Genomic DNA, 25,888 nt, shown 5'->3' on the forward strand with positions numbered 1-25,888 from the left:
AAGGAAATGCAGGATCTGTTGCATGCAGCTGAACAGGTGGGCAAACATACTTTACAGTGTGGATTTGATTAATTGGAAGCTTCCTGTAGAGCAGCTGTTACTGGGTCTGTCATACGTAGACATGCTTGGTTAAAAAAACAAACCATACCTGATCATGTTAAAGCAAAATTATTGGATGCACCTTTACAGCAGGATGTATTTGGTGTTGAAGCAGAAGAGGTTTTAAAGAAAATGGAGGATAAGGCAAAGTCTATGCAGATGGTCAAGGATTTTTTACAGGTACAACCCCCTCATTTCAGCAGAAATTGGCCAATAAAAAACTGGTCCTTTCCAGCTTCTGACAGATCACAGAGGGGCAAATACAGACGCCCAAGGGGCAGAGGTCAGTCTCAAGGCCCTTACAAACCTCGCCAATGGGGTACTGCTACCCAGAAAGGAGGAGAAGACAGGCCCCAAGCTAGCAGAAGACCAACACAATGACTCTACCCTCAAACTACCAAGCAAATCTCTCTTGGCAGCTCCCTTGGGAGGAAAATTAGCACTTTTTGCAGACAACTGGCACATCACAAAAGACAAATGGGTCCTAAACATGGTCTCACAAGGATACAGATTCCACTTTCATACATTGCCAAGGATAAAAGGAATGCCAAACCTGCAATCAAATCAATGGGCAGAGGCACAGAAACAAATTACAGCTCTCATGGCCATGAGAGCCATTCAACATGTACCTACACAGGAGCAAGGACAAGGATTTTATCAAGACTCTTTCTAGTCCCAAGAAAGGACAAAGCATGGAGACCCATTCTGTATCTTTCAACTCTGAACACCTGTCTGCAAGTACCAAAATTCAAGATGCTAACACTACAGCAGTTTCTTCCCATGCTGGGCAAGAATGCTTGGCTAGTAACGGACCTCAAGGAGGTATACCTGCATGTCCCTATCGTACAAAATTGCAGAAGATACCTCCGCTTCATTGCAGTTTCAGCCCATTATCAATTCTGTGCACTGCCCTTTGGCTTATCTACTGCGCCCAGGGTCTTCACAAAATGCCTGGCACCAGTAATTGCATACTGCAGACAGAGGAATTCAAATATACCCATACTTGGACTGCCTTATTCAAGCAGAAAGCAAGGACATTCTTTTAAAGCATCCGGCATTTGTCAAACACCTAAGTTGCTTAGGGTACACAGTAAATGAAAAGAAACCAAAACTAGTGCCCTCACAGAACATAATATTCCTGGGTGCCAGCTTGAATACAAAGGCCCAGATGGCTTATCTCATGCCAGACAAGCAACAACAGCTGACTCAATACTTCAAAATAATGGTAAGAAAGACCCAACTCCCTGCAAGAAAAATTCTGCAGGCCTTGGGATTCATGGTATCTTGCATACTACTAATACCACTTGCAAAACTGCATATGAGGAAATTACAATGGTACCTGAAAAGCATATGGACTCGCCACAGCTTGGAAACGATACCACTCACTCCCTGCCTACAACAGGAGTTTCTGTGGTGGGCACAGGCATGTCACCTCATCAAGGGTCAGCCTTTCACCTTACCCACAGCCAGGCAAACTGACAACAGATGCATCGGACTATGCCTGGGGAGCACACTTGGCAGGACAGTGCATTCAGGGCAAATGGACTACAGATCAAAGGCATCTGCATATCAATCAAAAAGAAATGCTAGCAGTACAGAATGCCTTAACAGCTTTCAAGGACCTCTTACACCCAGGACAACTAATAATAAAGACCGACAGTACCACAGTAATGTGGTACATAAGCAAGGGGGCACACATTCCTACCCTCTATGCAGGCAAGCAATGACCTTGTGGAACACAGCACTGTCTTACCAAGTTCAACTACAAGCACAATTCCTGCCAGGAAAGAAAAACACATTGGCAGACGACCTAAGCAGAAACATCATGAATCCCCACAAGTGGAAACTAGAACCACAAGTATTTGCAATGATAACTTGAAAATGGGGATGCCCAGACATAGATCTGTTTGCCACCCTCCAAAACTACCAACTTCAAAAATTTTGCACAAGGACATTCCACCCACAAGCTTGAAAAGTGGACGCCCTCTCATTCAGTTGGAAAACATTAACAGTGTATGCCTTTCCTCCACTGCCTCTTCTAGCAAAGGTACTGCTGAAAGCCAGATTAGAGAGGCCACAAATGCTACTCATTGCACGAGACTGGCCACACCAGCACTGGTATCCAATTCTAAGGAACATGGTACACGGCCCACCATGGATTTTACCACAAATTTCTCACCCGCTTACCCAGCGAGACAATCTGATTCTACACAGCCATCTCAAGACTTTAAACCTGGCTGCATGGCAAATTACTTAAACAACCAGCCAACACCTCTATCCAAAGCTGTTATGGATGTCATTCTGGAGGCCAGGAGGCCCAGCACCAGGAAAGCCTATTCAGACAAATGGAAAAGATTTTGTGCCTGGAACCAGGCTAAAGGCCAAAATCCCCTTGATCCAAACATTCCTCAGATTCTACAATATTTAACTGAGATGCTGCACAAAGGACTTTCCTTTTCATCTATTAAGATCCACGCCTCAGCAATTTCAGCTCATTACAACACTGGTCCTACTTTATTTTCACATCCACTCCTACGACAGTACCTGAGGGGCTAAGAACATAAGACCGACCAGGAGAGCACCAACACCTACTTGGATCTCAACTTTGTTCTGGAAAAGCTTACACTGCCTCCCTTTGAACCAGCTTTTTCTGCTGATTTAAAATTTCTTTCATGGAAGAATGCCCTGCTACTAGCAATAACTTCAGCTAGAAGAGTCTCAGAGCTACAGACACTAATGGCAGTGGAGCCTTTCCTTATTTTTCATCAAGACAGTCTCTACGAACTAATCCTTCCTTTATGCCAAAGGTGGTATCCAGTGTGGCCCTAAACCAAACCATTCATTTGCCCACCTTTTTCCCAAAACCCCAGAACAAAGGAGAAAGACTCCTGCACTCTTTGGACATTCACAGGCAATTACGTTACTACTTGGATAAAACTAAGGCTTTCAGAAAATCTGACCAGCTGTCTGTAGCCTATGCTACAGGATCACAAGGAAAAGCTATCTCAAAACAGACTATTTCAAAATGGATAGGACATTGCATACATTTCTGCTTGCTACACGCATCATGGAAAACCTGTACCTGCTAACATTAGGTCCCACTCCACCAGGGCTACAGCTACATCAGCAGCCCCAGATGTCAGGTGCCAACCAAGGATTTTCTGGAAGCTGCAACTTGGAGTTCAGTGCACACCTTCACCAAACACTATCACTTACCTCTATATTCTAAGACTAGAGCAGGTTTTGCCACTGCAGTTTTGCAGGGCCTACCATCTTCTTACCCTGTCTAACTCCACCACCCATCCTTAGCTTTGGGATTCAACCCAAGTGTGATGACTGCAGCAGGGTAACACGAACATAGTGCAGTTTTGTACCTACCATAAATGTAGATGTTAGTGTTCACCCTGCTGCAGTCCAGGTTATCCTCCCTCCATCTCTTCTGAACTAGCTGGACTTATCTATGCCTTTCTATCCTATACAACCTCTGTGGTGTATTTGCTTGTGCCTGAAGGTATTTTATTTTTATATGTACATTTTGTATATAGCAATAAATATATTGCCTACCTATTGGGGGCACCTGACATTTGGGGCAAGAAAAACTGGAGAAAATGGTGTCTGATGCCTCTTGTATACCCCTGGCACACTGACGTCAGGGAAGAAGCGACAGCAACCGATGCCGGACCATGACTTTGGAATTTGGGCCGACTGCGGGACCGCCTGACTGCAGAATAACCCAAGTGTGATGACTGCAGCAGGGTGAACACACTCTAACATCTAAATTATGGTAGGTACAAAACTGTACTTTCTGTACATACCTTCACAAAGCATTACCACTTTCCTATCTCTTCTAAATCCAGAGCTGGGTTTGCTACAGCAGTCTTGCAAGGCCTGCTAGCCAGCCCCAACACTTGACTGCCTCCCACCCTTCCTCTGCTTTGGGAATCAACCCAAGTGTGATGACTGCAACAGTGAAACGCACAGTACAGCTGTGTACACTTACCATAAATGTAGATGTGCAAGTGTATTCACTGTTGCAGTCCTAGCTTCCCTCCCTCCAGCCCCCTGGTCTTTTTTATACTTTCCACCAATCCTTTTTTTGGCCATATTTTATGGCAGGAGTATTTACTTTTTACTGTTGGTGTTCCACACTAATAGCTTCCTATTTTGGGGGCTCCTGACACTTGGGGCAAGAAAAACTGATGTAATGGGTTCGGCTGCATGTTTATACCCCTGACAACTTGACATCATGGAAGAGGTGACAGCATCTGACGCAGAAATCCCAAAACTCTGGTATTTGGGGCGACTGAGGGCTACCTGCAGGCAGATAAACTCAAGTGTGATGACTGCAACAGTGAATACACTCTAACATCTATGTTTATGGTAAGTGTACACAACTGTACTGTCTCCTTTCCTGTCTACCCGTTCTAGGTGTTTATCTGATGATGACGTGGAGCAAGTGGTGAAGGGATTGCTCCGAACAGACTCTGGCTAAACTTTTGTTATCTCTGGCCCCAAAGGAATCTGGGCCACCCCATTTGGCACCTGCCTTTTCGATTCCTCTGCCGATCAACCTGGAGTCTTTGGAGCCAGAGAGATTGGAAATTATAGTAGCGGAACCGTCCGCACCGAGACCACCTTTGGAATCTACGGTTCCGACGTAGACTCTGATGTCCTCTGCTCCTTCCGATGTTGAGGGATCTAGGAGTCAACGCTCTCACTAGTTGGGTCTGGGGAAGGGAGTCTGTGCGGACAGTCATCCGCTCAGACTCAGAATGGACCTTCTGTCTCTTCAGAATGGAGAGTCCCTTTGGATTGAGGTGGGGGGCTTTCGAACTGATGGAGGGTGCTGTCTCCCCAAACAGCCCCGCTATCGAAGCCAACTTTTCACCCCTCCCAGGTCCCAGTGTCCATCTCTCCACTGCCCCCTCCAAAGCATAGAGACCCAGAACCTCAGGAAGCCCCTGCAGGTGGCATTCTCTTCCGAAACTTCTCTGGAGTACCCCTCCAAAGTCCCTAGGAAGAGACTGCAAGAGGAAGCACACAGACTCGGCCGAGTCTCACTTTTAATACTGATTTGGATGAGACTGAAGGATCCCCACAGTCCCCTTCTGAGGATGTCTTTCTCTGACATCCTTGAGATCCTGAAAGAGGGGTGGATAGAAGTCCACCAACCATTCAGAGGACAAATCTGTATATCTGGAGGCTTTTGGGTCTTGCCTTTCCACCTCCTTGGTGACTCCCTCATTTGACCAACTATTGGGGGTCATCTCTCATAAGGCCTGGACATCACCTGATAGTGAAGCCTGTTCCGAGGAGGCCAAACAAATTTATTACCGCTCCCTCAGAAGGAATTCCTGACCCATGGTGTCCTTGTAGATGCGATGGTGGTGGCAGCCACCAAGGAGCAGCTATTGGAGACCTCGTCTGTCCATCCTCCTAACAAGGAGTCTAGGACCATGGACTGATATGGAAAGCATGCCATGTCCTTCAAGGATGCATCTGCAGTCGTAACATATGGGTTGTCAAGTCTGGGTCTGGCCTCGGCTGATGTCGCACTTTCCCCGTCAGAGCATCTGGGGTATAAAAGCATCAGCCGACGCCATTTTCCTCAGTCTTTCTTGCTGCGCGGTGCCCGAAGCAGAAGCAGTTCGCAAGTGCCGGTCGGTCAGATCCTGTGATTCAGCTGAAGACTTCGAAAAAGCTAAGTACCCCGTTGGGGACTCTTTCTTGCCTCAGCCAACGTCAGATAAAGTAAATAATTGTTTAACTTGTGGGAAACAAATACCTCATAACGATTTCCACTCTTACTGCCTCCCTTGCTTAGGCCCAGACCACGACGTCTCGGCCTGCTCAACCTGTGCTTCCTTCAACCGACGAACTCTTAGACGTCGTTCTGAGTTTGCAGAGGAATTCTTTGGGGCTAATTTTGCATATAAGATGCTGTCGGAGACTCCGACATCGCATTTGGTGAAAAAACGGAAGGACAAGGACTGACACTCGCGGCCCGCGGTTTCGGCTGAAACCAGGGTAAGGCCTACCGCGAGTGTCTCTGTTTCGGCCGAAACAGAGTCCTCGGAGCTTCCTTTAACCGAATCCACTCAACCGACCACCATGGCCCTGGAGGCCCCGGCTGAGTCTGCTACTGAGCTACCTACCGAAACCAGTGTCCAGGAAATGTCCGACACCATACCTTTGGACAAATCTACTCCTGCACGTGGGGCAGCTAGACCCCCTGCTTCCATGTCCATTAAGGCCTTTTCCAGGGCTAAAGCTGCTAAACTTTCTAAAGCTTTGCCTCCCAAGACTACCTCCCAGAGGCCTCCTTCTAGTTCTCAGATCCTCAGCCTTGCAGAGGATCTTATTTCTTTAGAGGTTCTCAACCTCACCCGGACAGGGGCTCTCACCCACCACCAGACAAAAGGCCCAGGACTGAGCCCTCTGACCAACACTCTTCAGATGAGTCCACGGATGGATCTGAGTTGTCAGATCACCAGGAGGAGGCTTATTCGCCCTATGAGGATTCTGATGCTGAAGAATCTATCCCTTCGGCCTCCCCTCCTGAAGAGTTTTCTTTTGGTGAGACTCTACACTCCATAAGAGAGCATTTTCAATGGCAGGGTCAGGAATTCTCTGACTCTAGAAAGAGATTAAGGACCTTTTTGCATTTGCCTCAACATAGGCCCTTAGCTATACCTCCTGTTTTGAATGTTGATGTGTACAATGTTAGTACAGCCCCTGATACTCTCCCTCCGGCACCTACCAAACCTGATAGATACTACAGGGTCCCGGATTCTCATTTTCATCTGTACAAGGCCCATTCCGCAGACCCAGATACTATTTCTCAGGGCCCTAAAGGGGTTGCAGCTGCCACTGCCAAAAATCCTCTACCTTCTGAAAGGGAGTCTAGAGCTTTAGAGAGATGGGGAAAGAAGTTATATACTTCTGCAACTCTTTCCGTGACTGCATTAAATTGTCAATTTCATATGATACAGTACCAAGAGTATTTGTTAGATGAACTGAATAAGAAGCTTTCTTCTTCTGAACCCCTTGACCGTAAATCCCTTCAGGATCTGGTACATAACTCACAGCAGGTTAGTAATCATTTTTTAAAGTGTGGTTATGATGCACTGGAGGCTTCATGTAGGTCAGCTATGACTGGGGCAGTTATTCGTAAGCATGCCTGGCTGAAGGAACAATCTTTGCCAGACCATGTTAAAGCTAAACTCTTGGATGCTCCAATGGAAAAACAAAAATTATTTGGCTCCTCGGCTCAGGAGGTCTTGAAGTTTGAAGAAAAGGCAAAATCTGTGCAAACAGTTAAGAATTTTCTGCAAGTACAACCACCGAGATTCAGCAGAATCTGGCCTACTAAGAATTGGTCCTTTCCAGACTCGGACAGAGCCCAGAGAGGCAGGAACAGGTGTCCGAGAGGTAGAGGGCAAGCTAGGGGCTCCTACAGAGGCCGTCAGTGGCAGCCTACCAACCAGAGAGGTAGTGCAACTACTACACCAGGACAGACTCAATGACTTTACTTTGATTCCGCCTACCAGGGCTCAATTGGAAGCACCCTTGGGCGGAAAGCTTTCTTTATTCTCAAAAAACTGGCATTATATTACAAGGGACACATGGACACTGCAAATAATAGACAAAGGATACAGGTTCCACTTCCACTTTGCCAAGAAGAAACGGAATGCCAAACCTGCCACCAAATCAGAGGGCAGAGGCTTTAAAGCAGATCAGCAACTTACTTCAAATGAAAGCCATAGAAAAGTTACCTCTTTCAGAACAAGGCCAACGATTTTACTCCAGATTATTCCTTGTTCCAAGAAGAGAAAATCAATGGAGGCCTATTCTCAACCTGTCCGCACTGAATACTTACCTCATTGTGCCAAAATTCAAGATGCTGACCCTACAGCAACTTCTTCCCATGCTGGGCAAGGAGTCTTGGCTGGTGACTCTAGATCTCAAGGAGGCATACCTGCATGTCCCTATTTGACCAAGTTGCAGAAGACACCTCAGATTTCTTGCAGGATCAGAGCATTTTCAATTCTCAGCATTGCCCTTTGGCTTATCTACTGCACCCAGAGTATTCACGAAATGCCTGGCATCAGTAATTGCACACTGCAGACTTCAGGGGATTCAAATCTACCCATATCTGGACTGCCTTATACAAGCGGACAACAAGAAAAATTTGATAAAGGACTTGGCCTATGCCATCCACCTACTACAGGCCTTGGGATACACAGCCAACATCCAAAAATCAAGACTTGTTCCATCCCAAAGGATAACCTTTTTGGGTGCAGATCTAGACACAACCACCCAAATGGCCTTTCTCACAGAAGAAAAACAAAAACAACTTCCGGATTACTTCATGAATCTGACCAGACAAACTCAGCTAACTGCAAGGAAAATCCTGCAGGCCCTGGATTACATGGCATCCTGCATAATTCTGATTCCACAGGCCAGGCTGCACATGAGAAAATTACAGTGGTACCTAAGGAGTGTATGGTCTCGGCACAGTCACAGTTTGGAAACTTTGATACCAATCATTCCTTGCCTTCAAAAGGAATTCCTGTGGTGGGCTCAAGCCTGCCAGTCCAACAGAGGGTTGCCTTTCAACAAACCAAAAACAAAACAAACAATCACTACGGACGCTTCAGACCAAGGATGGGGAGCACACATGGAGGGCAAATGTATCCAAGGCCTATGGTCTCAAGGACAGCTACGCATGCACATAAACCAAAAATAAATGCTGGCAGTGATGCACGCAATCGAGGCCTTCAAACCTTTCCTGCATCAAGGCCACCTGTTAATAAGGACAGACAACACCACGGTCATGTGGTACATAAACAAGCAGGGAGGCACACATTCCTACCCTCTATGTAGGCTGACTATGAATCTATGGGAACTATTCCTGAAACTCAATATCCAACTACAGTCCCAGTTCGTGCCAGGGAAAGAAAATGCACTGGCAGACAGCTTAAGCAGAACTACCATGGATGCACACGAATGGATGCTGCACCCAGACATCTTCCTACTCATAACAAAAGCATGGGGAAAGCCGGAGATAGATCTGTTCGCCTCCCCCCACAACCATCAACTGAAGACGTTCTGCTCAAGGACATACCACCCACAAGCTTGGAGGGTGGACTCCCTCTCTTTCAGCTGGAAAGCTCTAAAAGTATATGCCTTCCCACCTTTCCCATTAATGTCCAAGGTTTTACTGAAGATCAGGGCGGAACAGCCAAGAGTGATTTTGATAGCTCCAGACTGGCCAAGGCAGCACTGGTACCCACTATTGAGGAGCATGTCACAGGCGAAACCATGGCCTCTCCCCCTATGGCCTCTTCTGACGCAGAACAATTTCAAGATCATGCATCTCAACTTGAAAACATTGCAGCTAACTGCCTGGAAAATTCTTTAAATCCCCCTCAAAATAACTTATCACAGAGAGTAAAGGACATTATTATGGAAGCTCGCCGGCCTTCCACAAGGAAGACATACTCAGCAAAATGGAAAAGATTTCTCATTTGGAACACAACTAAAGGCTTAGATGTGACAGTGGCGAGCATGGCACTTATTCTGGAATACTTAGCAGAATTGTTCCACAATGGCCTGTCCTATTCTTCCATTAAGATTCATGCCTCAGCAATTTCAGCAGAATACAATGTGGACCCACCTATCTTCTCGCACCCTCTCCTCAGGCAATTTGAGAGGGATCAAAAACATCAATCCTCCAAGAAAACCCCCTTTACCTACTTGGGATCTCAACTTTGTGCTGGAAAAACTAACACTTCCTCCCTTTGAACCAGCAGCATCGGCGGATCTACAGTTTCTGTCTTGGAAAACTGCATTCCTTCTGGCCATAACTTCAGCAAGAAGAGTATCTGAGTTACAAGCTTTAATGGCAGTACAGCCATTTCTTATCTTCCATCAGGACAGAGTTTCACTAAGAACCAATCCTACTTTTATGCCAAAGGTGGTATCTAGGGTATCTCTGAACCAAGCTATTCACTTGCCTACATTCTTCCCAAATCCACAAAATAGAGGGGAAAAACTTCTACACACTCTGGATATACACAGACAACTACGCTACTACTTGGACAGAACTAAAAATAACAGAAAAACTGACCAACTCCTTGTAGCATATGCTGCTGGGGTACAAGGAAAAGCAATTTCCAAACAGACAATTTCAAGTGGATAGGAAATTGCATTCGATTTTGTTACTCCTTTCATGGAAAGACCGTTCCTGCAAACATCAGGCCTCATTCCACAAGGGCCACAGCCACCACTACAGCCTTCCTAAGGGGGGTGGCTACCAAGGACATTTTAGAAGCTGCTACATGGAGCTCCGTGCATACATTTGCCAAACATTACAATTTACCTTTATACTCCAGATCCAGAGTGGGTTTTGCTACAGCAGTCCTGCAGGGGATCTTAACTACACCATCCTTTTCTTAGTACCTCCTCCCCCAGATTGGCTATGGTATTCTACCCATATGTTATGACTGCAGATGCATCCTTGAAGGACATAGTACAGTTTTGTACCTACCATAAATGTAGATGTCCGATAGGTATGCATCTGCAGTCAGGTTACCCTCCCTCCTTCCCCTCTGTGGTATTCCTAGGGTACTTACCCCTCCATTAGCTAGCTGGGGGATCTATTATGGTGTATTTGTTTGTATATATATGTATATATTTCTTGGAAAATGTTTGGAATTTTACTGCATTCCTCCAAATTTAGCCTTCCTAGAGGGCACCTGGCATCTGGGGCAAGAAACACTGAGGAAAATGGCGTCGGCTGATGCTTTTATACCCCAGACACTCTGACGTTGGGGAAAGTGCGACATCAGCCGAGGCCAGACCCAGACTTTGGAATCCGGCCGACCGAAGGGCTGCCCTGAGGCAGGACAACCCATATGTTATGACTGCAGATGCATACCTATCGGACATCTACATTTATGGTAGGTATAAAACTACTTTTTCTTCAGCGGCGTTCACCCTAGGTCGCTGAATTACCTTACCCGTTTTACTAGACTTCAAAGGGATATCCTCAAAGCGCTTGGAGATGCTCTTCAGGGTGCTGTGGCTCAGAGGTCTACGGACAAAGTATCCTCACAGCTCTCCACCCTCAATTCCATAGTTAACTCCTCCATGAGACTCATTTCATACGCGGCTGATGGAGCGGAGCGGCAGCGACAGGAATTTCTTTGAGGAGACATTCCTGGATGTGCCTTTGCAACTTTGCTGAGCCCCTTTGTCTTCCTTCACCAACGCCCCCTTTGTTCATCCCTTTTTTGGACCAAAGGTGAAAAACTTTGACCATGTGCAAGCAGGGCGGGAAAACCTTCTGCCCATTGGAGTTTTTTTCTGCCCCGTCTAGATCTTGTCCCAAATGTCAAAAGGGCAGATAGATGTGGTTCTGCAAGCCCCGAAAAGGGGTCTCTGCACGTGGTTGCTATTCCCCTAGGGGCAGGGGGGATAATGGAAGACGCCGACCTCAGCAGTGGGGGCGGGGTCCGCAAAATCAGGGAGACATGTTCTCGGACAGGCTCTTCCAGCACTCCTGAAAGGAAAGGAGGCTCACCTGCCCTTCTCTGGAGGCAGTCGTGGGTTCGATTGTCACTGTATCGAAACACCTGACGAGAAATCTCCCGAGACAAGTGGGTGCAAACAATTCCATTGCATACCATTTTCCATGCTCCCTCCGGTAAACCAGTCCTTACCAGACATTCCACCTGGTCAAAAGGACTATGCAACACAAGAGATGCACTTAGGAGAGTCCTGCAAGATGTCCCCGCAAACCAAATGGTATCCGGAACTTACTCAAGATTCTTTAGTTCCAAAAAAAGACAGGAGACTGGAGATCCATCCTAGATATCAGCAAGCTAAACAAACCAGTGGAGAAGTCCAATGTTCATCGTGCATACAGCTGCAGTCATAACAGATGGGTTTTCCTGCCGTCAGGCGGGTCCTCGGTCGGCCGAATTCCAAAGTCTAGGTCCGGCGTTGGAATTTGTCGCTTCTTCCCTGACGTCAGTGCGACAGGGGTATAAAAGAACCAGCCGACACCATTTTCTTCAGTCTTTCTTGCCGTGCGGTGCTCGAAGCAGAAGCAGTTCAAGTGCCGGTCGCCTAGCTCCTGAGATTACGAATATTTTTCAACCGAAGTGTTCTTGAAAGCTAAGTACCCCATTGGGGAAACTTTTCTTGCCTCAGACCGATGTCAGACAAAGTTAATAATTGCATTTCATTTGGAAAGCAAATACTGTATAAGGATTTCCATTCCCTCTGCATTCCTTGCTTAGGCCCAGACCACGACGTCTCGGCCTGTCGTTTTTGTGCTACATTCAACAGACGCACTAAGCGTCGGGCGGAGTTCGCCCAACACTATTTTGGCAAAAAGTTTAATTACATTATGTCGGATACTCAGACTCCAGTTTTGAGTAAGACGCAAAGATAAGGACCGACATATGAGGTCCGCGACTTCTACCGACACCACGCTAAAGCTGACTACAGGTGCTCCGGTTCTCAGTGAGGTGCCTACGCAGCCCCTGACTACCGATGACACTTCATTAGCGGTGTCTTCTGTGCCCGAGGTCGCAGGCTCTTCGGCCCACACCCCGACTACAGATACCAAAGCCACCCTTGGCGGGGAAACAAGTTTAGATAGGCCTGCCGCCTCTCAAGGTGTCTTCAGGCCTTCTTATTCCATTAAGGCTTTCACTAAATCTAAAGCAGCCATGCATACTAAGACCAGCTCCACAGGGCCCCTCTCAAGGCCCCATGCCTAAAAAGCAGATGCTCAAAATGGCTGAGGATTTGATTACTCTCATCAGGGGTTCTCAACCCCCCTCGGACAAAAGGCCCAGAGTAGAGGAAGAATTCCCTTCCTCGGGCCAGGCCTCCATTACTTCAGAACATTCTGAAGACCAGGAACATTCATACTCCCCTTTTGAAGATTCTGATGCAGAGGAGTCCATTCCCTCCCCCGAGGACTATTCTTTTGGGGAAACCTTGCATACTTTGAGGGAACACTTCCACTGGGAAGGCCAAGATTACTGTGACTCCAAGAAAAGGCTCGGGGATTTCCTCTTGCTCCCTCAGCACAGGCCTCTGGCTATCCCTCCTGTCTTAGACATACTAGATGATGTGTATTCAGAGGCCAGCCTTAACTCAGATTCTTTACCTCCAGCTCCAGTCAAGCCTGACTGGTATTACCGGGTTCCTGATTCACACCAATTCCTATACAAAAGCCGTGCGGCTGACCCAGAAACTATTTCACAGGGTCCCAAGGGAATTAAGGCCTCCACTGCCAAAAATCCATTACCTTCAGAGAGATTCCAGAGCTTTAGAAAGGTGGGGGGGGGAAAGGTATACACCTCTGCCACCTTAACCATGAGGGCATTAAACTGTCAGTTCCATATGTTAAAGTATCAGCAGTTTTTGTTATCTCAGTTGAAAAGCAAAATGTCACAACCTGAACAGCCAGACTTGAGTTGCAGGATTTGTTGCATAGTGCAGAGCAAGTGGGTAAACATACCTTGCAATGTGGTTTTGATGCTTTAGAGGCCTCATGTAGAGCTGCTGTTACAGGATCAGTCATACGGAGACATGCTTGGCTCAGAGCAAACCTTACCAGATCATGTCAAAGCTAAATTACTAGATGCACCTCTTCAGAAAGATGTATTGTTTGGTGTTACGCTGAGGAGGTATTAAAGAAAATGGAGGAAAAGGCAAAATCAGTGCAAACAGTGAAAGATTTCCTACAGGTACAACCTCCACATTTCAGTAGAAATTGGCCTTCAAAAAATTGGTCCTTTCCAGCCACGGACAGACCTCAGAGGTAGATACAGGCGCCCGAGGGGTAGAGGGCAATCTCAAGGATCATTTAGAGGCAGACAATGGCAAGCACCTACACCAAGAGGTGGTGAGGATAGTTCACAGACATTCAGAAAGCAGAACCAATGACTTTCCCCTTTGCATGCCAAGCAAGTCTCAAATGGCAGCACCTTTAGGCGGAAAACTGGCATTATTTTTGAAAAATTGGCATAGTCACAAAAGACAAATGGATCCTGGACATTATAGACAGAGGCTACAAATTCCACTTTCACACCCTTCCAAAAAATGAGAGGCATGCCAAACCTGCCACACAATCGAAGGGCAGAGGCACAAAAACAAATTTCAGATCTCATGGACATGAAAGCTATTCAAGAGGTACCTGCACAAGAACAGGGTCAAGGTTTTTATTCCAGGCTATTCCTGGTACCAAGGAAGGGCAAAGATTGGAGACCTATTTTGGACCTATCCATCCTAAACACATTTACTCGTACCAAAATTCAAGATGCTCACATTACAGCAGCTTCTTCCCATGCTGGGCAAGGAGTCTTGACTGGTAACATTGGACCTCAAGGAGGCATACCTGCATGTCCCAATCAGACAAGATTGCAGAAGATACCTCAGATTTCTTGCAGGTTCAACCCATTATCAATTCTCTGCATTGCCCTTTGGCTTATCTACTGCGCTCAGTGTTCACGAAATGCCTGGCATCAGTAATTGCTTTCCGCAGACTTCAAGGGATACAAATATACCCATATTTGGACTGCCTGATCCAAGCGGATAGCAAACAATTCTGAAACACCTGGCGTTTGTAATAATGTTGAATTCTCTGGGATACACTGTCAACAAAAAGAAATCAAGACTAATACCCTCTCAAACAATAATTTTCCTGGTTGCCAGCTTGAATACAAACACCCAGATGGCCTACCTCACGCCAGAGAAACAAGGGCAACGAACTCAATACTTCAGAAAACTGGCAACCTTCACCAGGCTGACTGCAAGGAAAATCCTGCAGGCTCTGGGATTCATGGCATCTTGCATCCTGCTAATCCCATGTGCAAAGCTGCATATGAGGAAACTTCAATGGTACCTAAAAAACTTATGGTCTCAACAGCCACAGTTTGGAAACAATTATACCACTGATTCCATGTCTTCAAAAGGAATTTCTGTGGTGGGCTCAATCATGTCAAAGAAACATAGGTCTCCCATTCTGCAAGCCTCAAGCAAATCAAGTCATCACAACAGACGCTTCGGACTACGCCTGGGGGATGCACATGACAGATCGGTGCATTCAGGGCAAATGGTCCCGAAAAGGAAAGCACCTACACATCAATCAAAAGGAAATGCTAGCAGTAATAAATGCTACTATGGCTTTCCAAAGACCTACTGCATCCAGGCCAGCTGTTAAGGACAGACAACACCACAGTGATGTGGCACATAAAAAGGGAAGAACCCATGCATATCCCCTATGCAGGCTAGCCATGTCTCTTTGGAACATGGCTCTGGAATTACAAATCCAACTTCAAGCACAGTTCCTGCCAGGCAAGGAAAACACGCTGGCAGACAACCTAAGCAGAAATATGACAGATCCACACGAATGGAAGTTGCATCCTCAAGTTTTTACAAAGATAATTGAAGCATGGGGAAGGCCAGACCTAGATCTCTTTGCCACCCACAGAAATTACCAATTGACAAAATTCTGCTCAAGGACCTTTCATCCACAGGCCTGGAAAGTGGACGCACTCTTTCAGCTGGACAACAATGACAGTTTATGCCTTTCCACCTCTTCCTCTGCTGCCCAATGTTCTATTAAAAGCCAGAGCAGACGGACCAAAGATGATTCTCATTGCCCCAGACTGGCCAAGACAACACTGGTACCCACTCCTGAGGAGCCTGACTCGTTCCCCACCATGGATCCTGCCTCTAATGCCTCTTCTACTGACTCAGCACAACTTCAAAACTCTTCAGTCAGCTGAAAACACTCAATCTAGCCGCATGGACGATTCCTTAAATTCACAACAGGACCCTACTCTCCAAGGAGGTGCAGGATGTCATTTTGGAGGCCAGAAGGCCTTCTACTAGAAAAGCCTACTCCGCAAAATGGAAACTGTTTTGTGCCTGGAATCAGAAAAAGGGTCAGAATCCTGGAATACTGAATTTACCTCAAATATTACAGTACCTAGCTGAGATGCTAAGCAGTGGACTTTCATTCTCCTCCATCAAAATCCATGCCTCTGCCATTTCTGCAGAATACAACACTGATCCTCCTTTATTCTCTCACCCTGTCTTAAGACAGTTCCTCAGAGGGGCTAAGAATATAAAACCCCCAAGGAAGCAACCAGTACCTGCTTGGGACCTCAATTTCATTCTAGAAAATCTGACCCGGCCTCCTTTTGAGCCAGCTGCTTCAACAGAACTGCAATATTTGTCATGGAAAACAGCCTTCCTTCTGGCTATCACCTCAGCACGCAGGGTTTCAGAACTACAAGCCCTTATGGCTGTGCAGCCTTTCATCATTTTCCATCAGGACAAAGTTTCCTTACGAACCAACCCTTCCTTTTTGCCAAAGGTAGTATCCAGGGTAGCCTTGCATCAGGCTATCCACTTGCCTAGCTTTTACCCTAATCCACAAAACAAAGGGGAGAGACTACTACATTCCTTGGACATTCACAGACAGCTCCGTTATTTGGACAGAACAAAGCCTTTCAGAAAATCAGAGCAACTCTGTGTCCTATGCTACAGGTGCTCAAGGGAAGCCTATTTCCAAACAATCTCAAAATGGATAGCCCACTGCATACGCTTTTGTTACTCTTTTCATGGTAAAACTGTACCTACAGGTATCGGATCTCGCTCCTCAAGGGCCACAGCTACCTCTGCAGCCTTCCTCAGGGGGGGTTCCTACCAAAGATATTTTGGAAGCAGCCACTTGGAGTTCTGTACATACTTTCTCCAAGCACCATCACCTACCATTATACTCACTTAGTGCCTACCACCCCTTTTTTAGCTTTGGGATTCTACCCATCTGTTATGACTGCAGCTGTATGCACGATGAACATAGTACAGTTTTGTACCTACCATAAATGTAGATGTTCGAGTGCTAATACAGCTGCAGTCCAGGTTTCCCTCCCTCCTTCCCCTCTTGGGACAGGCCTAATGGCTAACACCTCCTCATACAACCTGATTGGGGTATTCTTTTATGGTGTATTTGCTTGCAACTACTGTTTTTTGATTATATTGCATTGCTTTATTACATAAATTTATGTTTTGCCTTCCTTCTGGGGGCACCTGACATCTGGGGCAAGAAAAACTGAAGAAAATGGCGTCTGCTGGTTCTTTTATACCCCTGTCGCACTGACGTCAGGGAAGAAGCGACGACATCCGACGCCGGCCCTAGACTTTGGAATTCAGCCGACCGAGGACCCGCCTGACGGCAGGAAAACCCATCTGTTATGACTGCAACTGTATTAGCACTCGGGTAGGTACAAAACTGTACTTTCCGGATGGTAACTCTGCAGTCAAATATTCCCATTTATTGGGAAAGACAATTGGATGTGCTCTATACATCTCCAGGATGCCGTACTGCCATATAAAGATGGACAGGCGATCCAGGAGACACTTGCGCTTTTGGCTAGGAGTCTGTCATTACCAGTTTTATGCCCTGCCCTTTGGGCTCACTACAGCTCCCAGAGTTTTCACCAAATGCATGGCAGTGGTCACAGCTCACTTGAGACATCGGGGATTCTGTTTCCATTCCTAGACTGGCTCCTCACTGCCACCACCAAGCATCTACTGCGAACGTGAGACAAAACAATGTCACTTTGCGTCAAACTAGGCATCACAGTATACTTCATCTGCTTTGTTGCCATCTCAGCATATTACCTTCTTAGGCACAGAATTGGACTCAAGAAATATATCTGCAAAACTTATCCCAGACAGAATACAGTACTTTTATCAGCAAATCAGGATTTTGATGTCAGAGGAGGTGGTTCAGGCCAGATATGTCCTGCAAGTTCTGGATACCATGGCAGCAGCTATTCTTCTAGTTCCGCTAGCATGACTACACATGAGGGTTCTGCAGTGGTTGCTATTTGCTTAATGGTCAGTGCAAGATCTTCCTCTTTCACATCAGATTGTCATGGATTCTTGCAGAAGAGATATCCTTTGGTGGCTGCAGGCGGACCAGTTGCATCAGAGCTGACCCCTTGTCATTCCTCAACCCAATGCAGTATTGACCAAGGACTCTTCTCAGATCGGGTAGGGGGGGGGCATTATCTGGGAAAGACTGTCCAAGGTTTATGGCAAGAATATGAAACCCACTTGCATATAAAAGTTCTGGAGATGAGTGGTGCTCTATGCGTTGCAGGCATTTCAGGACTCTCTACCGACCGGGACAGTCGCAATTCAGACAGGCATGTCAGTAGTGTGGTACATAAGCAGGGAGGAACCAAATCCTACCCAGTAGGTTGGGAGTCGCAATGAGTTTGGCAATGAGTTTGGCAATGGGCAATCAGTTCTCAACCCTTTCTGATAGCAACGCAAATCCTGGGGAAATGCAATGTGATAGTGGGCACACTCAGCAGAGCTTTTTGTTGCTTCACGAGTGGTACCTGAAAACCGAGATTGTGGAAGAGATCTTCCAAAAATGGGGCCAGCATTGCTGTGACCTTTTCACCACTTCCATGAATGCCAAATGCAGCAACTACTTTGCCCTCATTCCTCCTCCGGGGAAGGCACCAAAGGATGCACTGGTTCACGATTGGACCCCGGAACTGCTCTATGCCTTCCCCCAATTCCCAAAATACTGCAGAAAGCCAGCTCTCTGAAAAGCACTATGATCCTCATTGCTCCATACTGGCCTCGCCAAGTTTGGATCCCCTTTCTTCAGGCCTGTCTGCTGGAGGAACCTTGGTTTCTGGATCGAATTCCAGACCTGATCCACTCTTCGGGGGAGTTTCATCCATCTAGCCAAACCCTCAAGTTGACATTATGGTTGCTCCAATTCCACGCTTAGCCAGGTGTTGCTCTTTTTTTCCCTTGCAGTAAGTGGTATTCTTGCCTCTTCCCATAAACGGTCTACGAGGAGATTGTATTCCAGTAAGTGGGAAAAGATTATCATGCTGAACTGTGGGACAGAACATAGAACCTTTCACAGCTCCTATTACTGCAATCCTAAAATTTCTTTCTAAACTCTGACGAAGGTGCTGCAGCAGAGTCAGTTCAGTTGGCAGCCATTTCTAATTTCCATACTGGAGAAATGGGATTTCCCATTATGTCTCAGGTTATGTAAAGCTTTCCTTAAAGGTACCTTGTTTCTCAGACCCCCGATCAGTCCCATGGGACCAAAGTCTTGTTCTAACCTCATTGATTTTACCACCCTTTGAACCCACATCATCTTGTGATTTGAAGTATTTGTCGTAGAAGACTCTTAGTAGCCATAACCTCTGCCAGACGGGTGTCAGTTACAAGCTCTTTCTATTTGTTCCCCTTGTATCATTTTCCACAAGGCTAGGGTATCCTTGAGAACAAATCCATTGTTCCTTCCAAAAGGCTGTTCAGAGTATATAAACCAAATCCATTGAATTGCATGTGTTTTTTCCAAAGTATAGTGACATAGCAGAATATAAATTGCACCAGTTGGATGTACATAGGCAGCTATGCTTTTACCTGCATAGGACAAAAGGCCTCAGGAAATCAGGCAAGCTTTTTCTGTCCTTTTCTGACAAAAAGTGTTGCCAGTTTCCAAAGTAACTGTTAAAATGGCTGACTGCGTTTCCTCCTCTTATAGTAAAAATGACTACCAGGAAAGATAATGACTACCAGGAAAGATAATTGCATTAGACAAGAGCAAGTCTCCACATCCTTGGCCTTTCGGGTTAGACTTCCTATAGACACTGCAGCTGCCACATAGGTGAGACCTCATACCTTTATCACTCATTACAAAGTAGATGTGGCCTCCCGGAACAGGTCTTCCTTTGGATCCACTATTGAGTATTTTCTCCAGAACCACCCTGCGTTTAAGGTGCTAGGGACGCTGTCCCAACATGCAAGAATTACGGCGAGATAGGACAACATAACATTAAGAAGTTATGTACTTACCAGAATGTTCTATGTTGTCCATCTCTCCTACATTCTTGCATCCCACCCTCCTACCCCCATCCTGCTTCCCTGTAGGAATGGGTGCAGAAGTCTATTATGTACATAGTTATGATTTGGAGTCTGTTTTTGTTCTCGTACCAAACATCTGTATGTAGATATAGATATATTTTCCGCTGTAGCTATTTGGGTTTGTCTAAATCTTTCGCTTGCGAACAAGATCTGGAGATGTGGCTCAGAGCATCATGGGATAGGGGTTAGCCTCGAGCCAGTGGATACTCTCTAGCTTTAGTATTCAGCAGAGTCCGAGCCAGGAACAGCTCCGAACCCAACCTGCAAGAATGTAGGCGAGATGGACAAAAAACTTGGGACGTTATGGTAAGTACATAACTTCTTATTCTAATCACTGCTGCCGTAACTGCTCCCTCCTCCCCCTTTGCTTTTGTATGCTTTTATGCCAGGGTGTGGGCATTTTAATTCCTGAGCATTGCCCTTCTCAGGGCTTTAGCTTCCCTTTCTCTGTTGGCATGAAACCAATGAAGGGCTTTGTGCTCAAACCTGACTTTGTCAACTTAGTTTGAGATGATCTTGGGCATGTGGAAGGTGTCCTGAAGCTGGCAGGCTATGTACTTGACGGGATAAAACCTGTATAGTTTAGGCTACTGCAGCAGTGATCATTTGAGCATCTTCTGTTACAGTAAGTTTATTTACACAGCTGTATCTTTCATTGTTTTTGCATTGTGCCACAAAGTGAATTACAGCACTCTGCTTCCTAGCAAACTTCCAAAAATACAACTGTCTTGCCATTGTGCAAGCTTGCCAGTTAAGCCCTTTAAGAATCTTGAATGAAATATGTAAAAAAAAGTAAAGGGATGTCCTTTGTCTACTTTTGAAGTTGTACAGTCTCATTTGTGAGATGAGTAGAAACACTGCTTTAATAGCATTCAGTAATGGATATTTGTATATGGTTTTCTGATTCCAAGTAGTTTTGCTAGTCTAACATCAGATTCACGGTGAACCGTGTAGCAAGAAAAATGCTTTTACATGTACTATAAAAGGTTCAGTACAGTAACACAAGATTAAGTTTTTAGCATCAAAAGTTAGAATTCTGCTTCAAAAGAGAAGTTCTGCTTTCACCTGAGTGATTTTTAAATTAGATTTTTTGCTTTGTTTCATTAAAGTTTAGTTTTGCATGTTTTGTTCAGCTGTTGTTTGACTACTTTTTTTCTGTTTTACAGCCAGAGCGTGGACAAGGCTATATGCCTTTAATAATACTATTTAAGTTTAAAAGTTAAGTGTGTATCGCAACTATTCTTCTGCCAAGACCTCTTCCTTCAGTTGCATTTAAAGGACACCGTCTTAGAAACATTGCAGAATAAATGCCTGGACAACTTCAGTCTTTTGGTGATTAAATGCTGTTAGCAGACTTGTGTCTTGTCCTAATTCACTGTTGTATCGCATGAGCAGAGGCAAAAGCTGTCACCTGGCTCATCTTCCTGGTTAAGACCAGTGGCTCACCTCTGCTTCACATGTCACTTTGCATTGTTCAACAGTAAGCACTGTGAATGAATTTAGTAGACTTTCAGAAAGTTGCAACAGTTTAATTTTTAGTTGGGTGCCTGTACCCCTTTCCCTGTGATGCTAATTGCACAGCTGCATAAATTAAAGTACCATTATGCCAAGTACATTTACTCCCCTAGATGCTATAGATCAAAAAGCTTGGCTTTGTTTAAATAAAAAAAATTTGGGAAAAGGAGCCATCGCTTATATAATTGCTGTGCCAGATGTATGTACCCCCAGATGAATATTTTTGACATTTTGTATGACTTGTCTGGAACAGTTCTGTAAATCTTACGTTTTAGTAAAATATTTTTTTGTTCTACTCTTTGTACATTTTTCTTTATTTTAGTTCCCTACTGTGACAATCCTATTTAAAAAAAAAAAAACAAAAAAAAAACATAGCAGTAACAAACCTTGTTTGGTTCATTCTCGTTTCATTTACAAGTATTTTAAAGTCTTGACATTGAATAATGACAAGACAGTTGTCTACTGTATATAAAGAAAGGAAAAAATGGGCTACAGTTAGAAAAAAGAATGTTAATTTTGTACCAGATGGTGATAGCCATATGGTTCATAGACAGCAAGGGAGTATTGGTAAACGTCTGTGATTTACAAATAAATACAAGACTTTTAAACTGTGTATATGGAGAATATATGTACAAGGATATAACCTTAGTAGATTGGCATTGCTGATGGTGTGATACATATGCAGATTTTTTGTTGCTGCTTTTTTTTTGTGTGTGCACGCAGAGGGGATTAAAAACTTGTAATTCCCCTACATACACAATTTTTCTGGCACGTAAACTTAAAAACCATGAACATGGGCAAGATCTTTTGCAAAGCAAAAAGGAAAATTACATTTGCATACAAAACTGGTGTCTGGAAACCTGTCTTATTGGTCTTGTGCTTCTAGGGAATATTTTCTTGAGAAATGTACATTGCATTGTCTGCAAATGTTAACATATAAAGGGAAATAGTTTTAAAAAGCAACTGTGTATTTCTTTCAGACCAGAAATGGTAACTGCTGTTTACTCGTTTTTGAACTTTTAAGTGTTGTAAAGTTAGTAACTGCTATGTGTAATCAGAATTGGCAGGCAACATCTTATAAAGCATTAACACTTTGGAGAAGTTATTGTGCAGTAATTAAGTGTAGATATTTTTTGAGGGCACTCATTGAGCAGTGTTGAAGTCTTAAAGTATTCTTAATATCAGAGGCCATATGCATTGGTCAACTGTTAAAATTTCATCCAGTAGCTTCTATGACCTAGCATAGTTGAGAAATTTTTTCTTGTATCCTTTTGGTGTGGGAAGCATTAGTACTCATTCCAGAAAGGTGCGTTAAGTTTTTTTTTCTGTCAGACAAAGCAGTACATATCCCAGTCCTGTTGTTTCAGTGGAAGTTCCAGCATTTGATGCCTAGAATGAGTAAAGCCTTTAAAAGTGTATTCCTGTAGTCTGATCACTAGCAGGAATGGTCTATGGCTACCTCTGGAAGGAGCATGGCTTAAAGTATTGTCAAAAGTTTTTACCTGTTCAATGCAGTCATCAAAAGCAGAAAACCTACTTCACCATGACAGTGGCACTCTGAACAGGGACTAGCAGGAAGGATGTGGGTGAATGGCTTGATCCGATGTGCTTGCTGTGGTCAGCTGGCAGGACCTGGACTCCTAAGTTTGCAGATGTATTCTTGCGGAGCACAACATGCCAGTCCCTGTGCTGTCCTTTGATAAGATGTTTGCCTAAAGCATGTGATTTCCCACTGTTTTGTGGCCACAGCACCTGATGCTTGTCATTGCTTTTGAAGTCAGATTAACCCAGGCTACCTTTTGTAACAAAGGGCAGAGTTTCTTATCTCTGGCATCCCCCTCTAGGAAGGAGATGAGCAATCCAGTGTCTTTGTATCTGAGACTGGAAAATTTTAGTAAACCCTTTTTATAACTGTCTATCCTTTCTCAGGGACTGTAGCTCACAGTCCACTGAACTAGCCTTGTTGGTCGGTCTGTCTTAAGCTTTTGTAAGAAAATATACAGGAAAGAGTGGTGAGAAGCTTTTTGGTTTTATCCCTCACCATGCAACCTGTCCTGAAATGCCATTTTCTCAATCGTGTGGATTCTGTTCAGTCATTTTATTACTCTTAAAATAACAATGGCATGGTTTCTTGACTAAAAGCAACAAAAGTCCAGGGTTTAAACATTTGGGCAATAATTTTCATCCTTTCCCCATTGCAACCAATTTCTTGTAATAAGTATTGACATTTCAATTCTCCTTTATAGGCACACAGGCTGTAGAAAAGATGGTAAATCTGCCTGATTTTTGAAGATTCGGGAGTGTTTAGAAAATGCTTGCAATGGCTTCTACAGCCCCACTGTAACTTTGTGGCTATGGAAGCAGGCTTGGTAATGCCCCTCTGCTGATGTGGATCAGGCTTTCCTCATTTAAAGTAGGCCATATGAGATGCCCCATTCAGGATATTCAAAAGAAAAAATGAGTAACTTTGTGGAGGGTGCTTTCGACAGCTCTTATTTTGACTACTCCAGTTTTCCAAGACTATTTGCCCAGCAGTGTGACAGCCCACAGTTGTGCAGTATTGTCTCCTTGGCAGTGGCCCATTAAGTCTCTAGGAAGGATAACTGTGCAGCAGTCACACGATCGACTACTTTCCAGGGCCAGCTATCAAAGGCCTGTTCTCCAGTTTAACTGTAGCTGGAGAATCATCATTACTAGGGTTCAGCCGATGGGTTCTTGGTGTTTGTCTGTAGCCATGTCTTGAGAGATTTGTGTCCTCCCAGAAAAACACGGTAAGCGACCAGGCAGCCTCTCTCTAGAGTTAGTATAAGTTTTCTTCTTGGAGGGGTTGTGGATGTTCCTACAGAGTGGATTCTTCACTTGCTGCCCCATTGTACTGAAGGCAGAGTATGTCTTGCCCTGTCCTGAATCTCACTGAATTTGAGCATGTTAGGATGTTGAATGATTGCTTCAGGTAGCTGTAGCACTGCTTCAGCATTGTACCTGGATGTTGACTATGGACGTGATTCTGAGATCTCATTGCCTAAGGGCCACACAGGTCTAACATTTAACCTGATGTGAGCAGTTCCAAGGACACTTCAGTCAACTCAGACTAGAGAAGCCAGACAGTACAACTGAACATACAAAAAGAGACGCTTACTTAGAAATTTACATTGGCATTGACGGAAGTCCCGTATCAGTCCTCTACAGCTGTTGCACCTCCTTTGTCTGTTTTCTTTTTGCAGTATGTTGCCTCTTCGTCTTATGTTTGCCTGGAATAGTTTCAGGGTTCTAACCATAGTGTGGAAACCATGCAGGATAAAATTGTCCTGTGAGCAGCTGGCTTCTTGTGGCTGTGTTGAGGGAACTGTGGCATGGCATCCTTGGCTTGGACATAGTTTATCTTGGCCTTTGGGGGATCTGTAAGAAATATTTGGTTATCCCCATTTCACAGGGCTAAATGTATTGTAGCAGTGTTGAACACGGTTGTCATTTTCACCTAAAGATGTATAGTATATTCATGCGCACACATGGGTGGGTTGGATGTTGCTAGCTTTGGCAACCTGAGTGAGGTTGTGGTAGATTGTTTAGGCCGGGGTCACACTTTTCATTTTGGGTTTTGTGGTTTCCAGTCTTCCTAATTCCATTTGTACACACAGATGGAAGTTTCTCAGTGGATTTGAGGTATTTGGCTACCAAGTCTCCATGCCCTTATGGACCACTTGCCACTTTATCAAATTCTACTGGTGGACACCATAACGGGTTATGAGGATGGTATCTTTGCTGTTAAGCTGGGGATCTTAGACCCCCTACCTTATTTAGAAAAGGTTGACCTCTGGAATTGGAACTTTGGGCAGTATTCCTCACTTTTAAAGCGGGGGGGGGGCTGTGCCCCTCTTGCAGTCTGGTACAGTTGTCGTATTCTGTTCTCAGAGCAGTACATGCACATGCCTCTTACACAGAGAAGCAGTATTATGATAGATATGCATAGAAGATGGGCATTTGTCACCTCTGGCAGACATTCACATTGTAGGTAAATTCTGCCACAAGTGCCACACTGTTGATCTGGATCAGTCAGAAGTGTTAGAGGCACCTAGATATCATCCACTTCACGAAGTTGGAATGATCCTTTGCCCGTTTTGCAGGATGAGAGAAATTTGTGGTGGACATATTCTCCCTGTCTTGGCATGAATTGTTCCTGAACACTTCAACTGTTTATGGTTTTCATGCTTAATCACAAACTTCAAATGAAGACTATAGCTCATCCTCCTGTGTTAGCTGAAAGGGGGAG

General features: G+C 45.0%; 1 protein-coding gene across 1 annotated transcript in view; it reads left to right on the forward strand.

Moving 5' to 3' along the window:
• Nucleotides 1-21,913, forward strand: part of UBE2N (ubiquitin conjugating enzyme E2 N) — a 336,938-nt gene extending 315,025 nt beyond the window's left edge. The window contains exon 4 of the mRNA XM_044087650.1: nt 21,270-21,913. Within this exon, the coding sequence (XP_043943585.1) occupies nt 21,270-21,313 (44 nt within the window). The 3' untranslated portion in view covers nt 21,314-21,913. The remainder of the gene's footprint in view (nt 1-21,269) is intronic.
• The last annotated feature ends 3,975 nt before the right edge of the window (nt 21,914-25,888 follow it).

The sequence above is a fragment of the Protopterus annectens genome, chromosome 11.part0, assembly GCF_019279795.1.
Source record: "Protopterus annectens isolate FY-2018-M chromosome 11.part0, PAN1.0, whole genome shotgun sequence".
Taxonomy (NCBI): Eukaryota; Metazoa; Chordata; order Ceratodontiformes; family Protopteridae; genus Protopterus; species Protopterus annectens.